This window comes from Carassius auratus, chromosome 24 (genome assembly GCF_003368295.1).
Source record: "Carassius auratus strain Wakin chromosome 24, ASM336829v1, whole genome shotgun sequence".
Lineage (NCBI taxonomy): Eukaryota > Metazoa > Chordata > Actinopteri > Cypriniformes > Cyprinidae > Carassius > Carassius auratus.
The window spans coordinates 1,660,037-1,669,192 of record NC_039266.1 but is presented as its reverse complement, the minus strand read 5'-3'; the positions used below and the strand labels follow the sequence as shown (position 1 = coordinate 1,669,192).

General features: G+C 36.9%; 1 gene segment (V, D, J or C); it reads right to left on the bottom strand.

The window, feature by feature from the left end:
* Positions 1–5,805: 5,805 nt before the first annotated feature.
* On the bottom strand, positions 5,806–6,655 carry LOC113042017 (Ig kappa chain V region 3547-like). The segment is given in 2 exon segments: positions 5,806–6,143; positions 6,250–6,655. Coding segments are annotated over 2 exon segments (435 nt in total).
* Positions 6,656–9,156: the final 2,501 nt, after the last annotated feature.

The following is a 9,156-nucleotide window of genomic DNA, read 5'->3' as shown; positions in this document are numbered from 1 at the left end:
ACTCAATAAATAAAATACAACAGAAACTTTAATCTTTGTGTTCTATTTTGTTATTTTTGTTTCAGGTCTTTCTTTTGATCAGTGCTTTAACTCACATTTAAATAAAAAACTGAAAAACTTAACTCAACGGACCGTGAAAAAACACCAGCAGATAGACGATGAAACAACATGAACTTAGACACATTTAATAAGATTAAGTGGGTTAGATTAAGTGTAAAACTGAATAATTTCTTTATATATTTTATTTAATATCCATTAAAATTCAAACTCACAGTTTCACTGTTTGATCGGTTCATCTCTCTGAACTGAAACAGTTTCACTTCTGCTCATGCACTGATGAGACAGTTATGAAGATTGAGTCGTAGTTTTATTAGACAAGTTCTGAGCTCATGAGGAAGTTTCTCAGTATGATTGTAAGTACACATAAAAACATAAAAACTACCTAACTGTAACAGAGAAACATTTGTGTGTTTTTGGATTGATTTGATATCAATTCATCACAAAATCAGAGCATAGTTGAGTTAAACCCGTCCGTCACAGATCTGAGTCTAGTAGAGCTGATGTGAGTCCTAACTCAGTTGTGAGCTCATGTGTAGTTCTGTGTTTGGTCTCTGTGTGTCAGTAGTGAGTGATAGTGTTTGATCAGCTGCAGCATCAGTTCAGTCACTGTGACTCTGACTGACACAGGTTTTTGTACCACTCACAATCACTGTGTGAACACATTAACACTGTTGATGACATGTACACTCTGACAGTAATAATGTCCAGCATCTTCAGTCTGGACTCCACTGATGGTCAGAGTGAAATCTCTCCCAGATGATCTACTGCCTGTGAATCTAGATGGAGTTCCTGATCGCTGATTGATTGATGCATAAATCAAGAGTTTAGGAGCTTCTCCAGGTTTATGTAAGAGCCAGCTAAGAAAATGGTTTCCATTATTACAGCAGTCTGCATCTCTGTTAAATGTACAGGTCACAGTGACTGATTGTCCAGTTTGAGCGAGCAGCACTGAGGGAGTTTGAGTCACTGTCACCTGCCCAATAGATTCTGTCAAATGAGAAAGATCAGAAATCACAAACACTTTTACAATCATATATCTTCACTACATTAAAAATATCAAATATATCTTTCCAGACACAAACCTCTACATAATACAGTCAGAGTCCAGATCAATATGGTGATGAAAGTCATTTTTGTTGGTTGTAGGTTCAGTTCTAGTGAGAAACAGTTGTTGATCATGTTTGATGTTTGTCAGAGTTATAAACACATGCAGAGCACTGAAGTGTGTGTCGCTCATGTAAAACACACTCTCTATGCAAACACTGCAGGAGAATTTCAACAAGTTGAAGTTGGTTTATTGTGCTGAGACTTAAGAAAATATTTAACGAGTTCACATGTTAATATTATCAGTTATTGATATTCATATTGAAATATGATTTTCACACACATTCTCCTTTCACATACATATTTTCTTTCTTTCACACACTTTCATTCTTCTCACACATGCACACATTTTTACTCTTACACACACATACACTCTCCTTTCACATACATATACAATTATACATATATAGAATATAGAAGAGAAGAATGTATGTATGTTTGAGAGAGAGTATAGTAGAAACTGAAGACTTTTAGTTGAAACGGAAGGTGTTTAGTTGAACTAAAATTACTAAAAATAACTTTAAAAAGGTGTGTGAACTTGCAAGCACGATGTCAGACACTGTAATATGCTCTGGTCCCCTCCCTGCTTACCGTGGTGATGAGATGCATAGCAGATTGTCATCACTCAATGGCTGGATGTCTAAGTGGTGCCCACAGAATAACATAGGTTTCATAGACAATTGGACGAGCTTTTGGGGCAGACCTGACCTGTTGAAAAGAGATGGTCTTCATCCCTCCTGGGGTGGCGCCACTCTTCTCTCTACAAATATGGCACATAGTCTTAGTGTTTATACACTGTAAAAAAATTCCTGTAGAAATTACAGTAACTTACTGGCAGCAGTTTGCCAGTAACTTACTGTAAATTAAACTTACAGTAAAAATACTGTATTCATATTTACAGTACCATTTAACTTGCTGTAAATGTATTTGCAGTAATATATTTTTTTACTGTAAAACACAATTATGTTTTTTTTCTCCTTTTATATATTTTAATACAATAAAATATTACTTTACACTGTGAAATTTACTGTAATTGGTTCACTTTTATTATGTATTGTAAAACTTTACAAATTATTGTATTTCAACAGGTCTCATGTCTCAGTAGTAAAAACTATAAAAAGAAACAAAAGACTGTTTAACTTCTTTTATTGGTTTAATAGTTAAATTGTAATACTTGAAATAACATTTTAATATTCTTGCAGATTGTATTTTCAGTTTTCCAAAAACTTGAATACATTTCATTTATACATAAAAGTTTCATATTAAGAGCATTTTAAAACAACAGACATGAACAGATTCAGTCATAAGAACAATCTTACAAATTTACTAATTCAGAAAACTCCTGTGTATAATGTATTTGCTCTTAGTAGCTTAATAGTTTTGCCAGCTGAAATCCAGAAACTCCTTAAAGGGATAGTTCACCCAAAAATCTGAATTAGGTCATTAATAACTTACCCTCATGTCGTTCCAAACCCGTGAGACTTCCGTTTATCTTCAGAACACAGTTTAAGATATTTTAGATTTAGTCCAAGAGCTCTCAGAGTTCCATCATCAAAGTAGTCCATGTGACATCAGAGGGTCGGTTAGAATTTTTTGAAGCGTCGAAAATACATTTTGGTCCAAAAATAGCAAAAACTACGACTTTATTCAGCATTGTCTTCTCTTCCGGGTCTGTTGTGACACAGTTCAAAACAAAGCAGTTTGTGATATCCAGTTCATGAATCATTCGATGTAACCGAATCTTTTTGAACCAGTTCACCAAATCAAACTGAATCGTTTTATACTGTTCGCGTCTCCAGTACGCATTAATTCACAAATTACTTAAGCTGTTAACTTTTTTAATGTGGCTGACTCGTGAACTAGTCAGTATTTTGTTCGTTATCTGGCTCGGCTCGGTGTTCATCTTCAGTTCTCTCCTCACAGCAGTTCAGTCAGTGTACTTTTTGAGTAAATGAATTACTCCGGGATATTGGTTTGTTCGAACTCAGAAGTGTCAGCCACATAAAAAAAAGTTAACAGTTTAAGTAATTTGTGGATTAATGCGTATTAGAGATGCGAACCGTTTAAAAGGATTCAGTTCGATTTGGTGAACTGGTTCAAAAGGATCCAATTACATGGAGTGATTCGTTCGCGAATCGGATATCACAAACTGCTTTGTTTTGAACTCTCTCTCACAACAGACACGGAAGAGAAGACAATGCTGAATAAAGTCGTAGTTTTTGCTATTTTTGGACCAAAATGTATTTTCGATGCTTCAAAAAATTCTAACTGACCCTCTGATGTCACATGGACTACTTTGATGATGTTTTTCTTACCTTTCTGGACATGGACAGCAGACCGAACACACAGCTTCAATGGAGGGACAGAGGAGATAAATGGAGGTCTCACGGGTTTGGAACGACATGAAGGTGAGTTATTAATGGGTGAATTAATTTTTTGGGTGAACTATCCCTTTAATGAAGGAGGATACATGAGGGTTCAGACCAGAGTTCTTCCTTTGCACCATCTTCCCACTTCTTTTGATGACGTGGAACTTTGAAGAGCACTTGCTGTTGTCAGGGTTAACATTTAACCTTTACATAACAGAAAAAAAAGTTAGATCATTTGATGTGAAAAATGTCTAACAAAACAACCAGATACTCACAACACAACCAAATACAGAAATGCACTGCAAATGGCACAGAACACAACGGAAATATTTCCAGGGGACCCAATATGTGACGAACCCGGATGGAGCATGTTTAGTACTCAACGTCTACTTTTGTTTTCTTGCAAAAAATACAGAGATTACATGTTTATGACATACAACTTTATATACAATATACAAAATGTAAAAAGAACATGAGGGTGAGATATTAATCTATACATTAGTAACATTGTAAAAAAAATTGTAATGTTATGTTTAAATAAGTTTCATAGGTAAGAAATGTAAGGTAATGTAGGGTCCAAAGATGAAAAAGCTAATTTTAAAGTTGAGACACACACAGATAAATAAAGCATATTACGAAAACTTTTTTTGTATAAAATGTATTTATTTGCAACAGTTATATTAACAGCAAAAATAAGACATTTATGTCCTAAGTACAGCTATTAAACTGATAGACACCATGCTGCTTTGTCACGAGAACATCCCAGGTTAAAATAATGAGGAAATTACGTTGGCTAAATCCGAAATCGCCCCCTTAACACTCATTCACTAATTTCTACATTAGTCCACTAATACGGTTCACTTGAAGCTGTGAATGAATTCGGACAGCCGTTGATCGCGCATTGGATGTACACAGTCGGGTTCGTCACTTATTGGGGTCCCCTGAAAACATTTCCATTGTGTTCTGTGCCATTTGCGGCCCATTTTCGCGAACGAGATTATGTTATTCTCCCGATGCTGATGTACAGAACAAATGTTACATTTGAAGTAGACATATTTTTCTCTTGGTTGTTTAGTTTCCTTAACTTTATGTGTTTGCGGTAACGTTAAATGTGAGACTGAGGGACGGAGAGGCTTTGGAAAGTGTATGAGCATTCAGGAACTGCACACGAAAACCTTAAATTCGCCGTGTTTTTATGCCCTTTGGCATGATTAATAAAAGCGTATAATGTTTCCACAGAGACGCCAGTGTTTGCACACGACACGAACATTGCGGGTTTTACTCTAGCACTACAAGCATGACGTGCATTTATATGGGGTAATCAGTTAACAGCAAGCGATAATAGCGGGAAAAAATCCGACTGACTTTAAGCTAAATCCACGAAAGCTTTGTTGTTCGGCTAACAGTTCACATGAACACTCACCAGCTCCTGGAGTGGTCAAACCCAAGGCAGAGACCCGTTAATGTCCATATTTTGACGGTGAAACGTTCAGAAAAGGGAAAGAAAGGAAAGAAATATGAATGTTTGCACAGTGTCACCACAACTCTCTCTAGCTCTCTTCACAGCATATTGAGCATAAATGTGAGGTGACTGCGCGCCGTTCAGTGGCAGCGTTTTTTTATTTATATTTTTGTTTTAGTTAAACCAAAGATATAATATATTTAAAGTAAAAGAAGTAATATTTGTACCCACCTTTGCATCTGACTGGTTCTTTTCGCATCTGTGTATCTTGTTTTCTTCTTTCTCCAAGTGGGAAATAAAACTTGATCTGTGATTGGTCAGGTTTCGCGCTCATTTTCTCTTTACTGTATTTAGATTTACAGTAAATTAAAAATACTGTAATTTAGTGTCGCCAAGAGGGTATTCCCCAAAATGTAACTTTAAAATACAGTAATATGCTGTATAACTGTCCTACAGTAAAATACAGTTCATTTTACAGTTAAATACTGTTAAATTTACAGACATTTCTAACAGTGTAGACTATCTTCGCTGAGGAGCATGCTGTGTGGTCAGGAGAACTGGTCCAAAGTTGACTTTAGCGATGCGAGCAAAACAAGTTTAGTATATTTTGCAATGATAGGAAACTTGTTCACCGTCACACTGGAGAATAGCTGAATCAGAGCTGATGTGAGTCCTAACTCAGTTGTGAGCTCATGTGTAGTTCTGTGTTTGGTCTCTGTGTGTCAGTAGTGAGTGATAGTGTTTGATCAGCTGCAGCATCAGTTCAGTCACTGTGACTCTGACTGACACAGGTTTTTGTACCACTCACAATCACTGTGTGAACACATAACTACTACTGATATAGTGAGCACTCTGACAGTAATAATGTCCAGCATCTTCAGTCTGGACTCCACTGATGGTCAGAGTGAAATCACTGTTAGATCCACTGCCACTGAATCTAGATGGAGTTCCTGACTGGAGGCTGCTTGTTCCATAAATCAGGAGTTTAGGAGCTTCTCCAGGTTTCTGTAAGTACCAGCTGAGACACTGCTTTCCACTACAACAGCAGGTAGGATCACTGCTGGATTTACAGGTCACAGTGACTGATTGTCCAGTTTGAGCGAGCAGCACTGAGGGAGTTTGAGTCACTGTCACCTGCCCAATAGATTCTGTCAAATGAGAAAGATCAGAAATCACAAACACTTTTACGAACATAAATCTTCACAACATAGAAATAACAAGTTAAAAACACAATAAATCCTTCCAGACACAAACCTCTACATAAAACAGTCAGAGTCCAGATCAATATGGTGATGAAAGTCATTTTTGTTGGTTGTAGGTTCAGTTCTAGTGAGAAACAGTTGTTGATCATGTTTGATGTTTGTCAGAGTTATAAACACATGCAGAGCACTGAAGTGTGTGTCGCTCATGTAAAACACACTCTCTATGCAAACACTGCAGCAGTGAACAGGTGTAAGTTGGTTTAATGATCACTGAAACCTCACTGATAGATGTGCTCTCGTGTTCACAATATAACTGATTGCAGTTTTTAATACTTTATAATGACTAATCCAAGGAATCATAGTAATCATATGAAAGGCACAAGTTGTAAGAAATAGAAAATGTGCATCACATGTGATGTCAAACTAACTTACTACATGCTATGATTGTGTGTGTGGACAATTGGGGAAGTTGAGCAATGTGATGTAGGAACTATTTTAGACCAGGGCTGCAGGGTTTCTATTAACTACAGATGTGCCTTTTTACAGTACAGTTTATTAACACCGTACTGACCCGTTAGGATCCACTCGGACCACAGGATGAGCTCCACCTGCTGTCCTCTCTAACATCTCTTCCAGCAGAAACCTGGTCTTCTCTGAAGGTCTCACATCCAGATACAGATCAGACTCAACTCTGCTGAGCTTCAGTGTGTGTGCAGGAGAAAGCTTGTGTAGCAGGACTCCTCGAGCATCACAAATACATCTGACCCAGAGCTTTCCAGAAACAGACACTGATGGACTTCAGCTGTTGCTCTCGACTGATGGTTTGACCTCAGTGATTATTAAGAATGACCGATTTATTTAGATGATTTTATTTCAGATGAATTTGTGATGATGAGTTTAACCCTCTTCATTTCACTGTTTGACTCTTTATTCTGTGAAATTAATCAGTTTGACTAATAGAGAGACAAGTGGTTGTGGATAAGTACAACTAAACATGTAACAGTTCATGGTAAAACTGTAAATAAAAATTCTTATCTTGTCCTTATCAGTTAAAGACACCTTGATAACAGTTTGATGAGCTCATGTGACAATGTTTAACAGCTTTAAAGTGGAAAAATGGCTACTGTTTTACGTACTGTTTCAAAAACTGCATTGTCTTCTGTGAATATCGAACTCTAACAACAGGAAGCAGCTCACTGTGATTCCTGTAGTGAATCACTCATATTGGCAGAGGTCAGAGGTCATCTCAGAGGTCACAGGTCAAGCTGGAGCTGTGATAGTGCTTGTATCTGAAGGCTCTGTAGACACAATCATGAATTATACAGAATCAGATCTCATTTGGTGATTCTGCATTTCCAGAAGCATCACACCTCTGTCTCTAGATACACATTTTTGTGCCTTTATTGCCTCTTGATTAGATTTTTTCACAGTGTTATGAAAATGAATGTCTGTTATTAATAAAAAATATATATAATAATAAAAAACTGGAATAAGTCAGATCTCACTCGTGTCTCTAATCTATAAAAGCACAAAATCTCAAAGCTGTGCAGATTCAATCAGTCCAGTTTCCAATATACTTTTATTCTCTCTACAGAGAGTATGAATATGAGGAAATAATATAAACACACAATTTTAAAGTGTGAGAGAAGTAAAGGACAAAATAATAATCAAAGACCAACACGGCTGAGTCTGTGTGTTTGTGTGTCTGATAGAGACTCTACAGAAACACTGATGGACTTGTGTCTAGATGTTTCTCTTGACTAATGCTTTGACCTCTGACCTCCATTATTAAGAGTGAAGGATTCATTTTATTTTCAGATGCATGTGTTATGATGTTGTTTCAGATCCTCCTTTGATCAGCTGCAGCATCAGTTCAGTCACTGTGACTCTGACTGACACAGGTTTTTGTACGACTCACAATCACTGTGTGAACACACTTTTACTATTGATATAGTGATAACTCAGACAGTAATAATGTCCAGCATCTTCAGTCTGGACTCCACTGATGCTCAGAGTGAAATCACTGTTAGATCCACTGCCACTGAATCTAGATGGAGTTCCTGACTGGAGGAGGTTTGTATAATAAATCAGGCGTTTAGGAGCTTCTCCAGGTTTCTGTAAGTACCAGGCTAAACGATTACCACTGTACACATCTCTGCTGGTTCTACAGCTGATCTTGACTGTTTCTCCTGGTTGAGCTGCTGTCGTTGAGGGACTCTGAGTGACGCTGATCTGTCCTCTACACTCTGAAACACACAACAAGAAGAAAATCAACTCAAAACTTTGACAATATACTTGAAGAAATGAATTGATATCAAACTTGTGCTCCACAAACCTTGAGCTAACGCTGTGAGAGTCCAGATGAAGATGATGATGAAGGTCATGTTGATGAAGATTGTTGTGTGTGTCAGTGATGAAGTGTTAAACTCACAGCACTATAAACACTCTCAGAGCACTGAAGCATCTGATCAATATGCAAACACACTCACATCATTTACCTGCAGACAGCAGATACATCATTTACTGTTTAATATCCTTCTAATAAATTATTTCTATTGCATTTTCACAAACAGACACTTTTATTTCAGGTCGAGCTTCTCTCTCCAAACACTGTTTTATGTTAAGTTTCAGTCAGTTTTTCACGCTGAGATCATTTAATACCTGTGTTACAGATTTGATGTCATCCATGATAGGTCTAGTATGATACTGTATAACAGGTCAAAGGTCATTCAAGGGAATCACCTTCTAAATCTTGGTCATCACAAAGCTTTAAATAACAGGTGTTTTGTAAATATGATGATTTTTGGGACTGATTATGAAACAAATGATTTGATTTTAGCCTTAATGTAATAACAATAATTAATTATTAAAGATGAAGATTTTGTGCTGTTTTTTATAATAATTGCTGAGTGCTGTTGAGAAGAGCTGCTGTTGAGTCTGATATCAGTGTGTGAGTCTC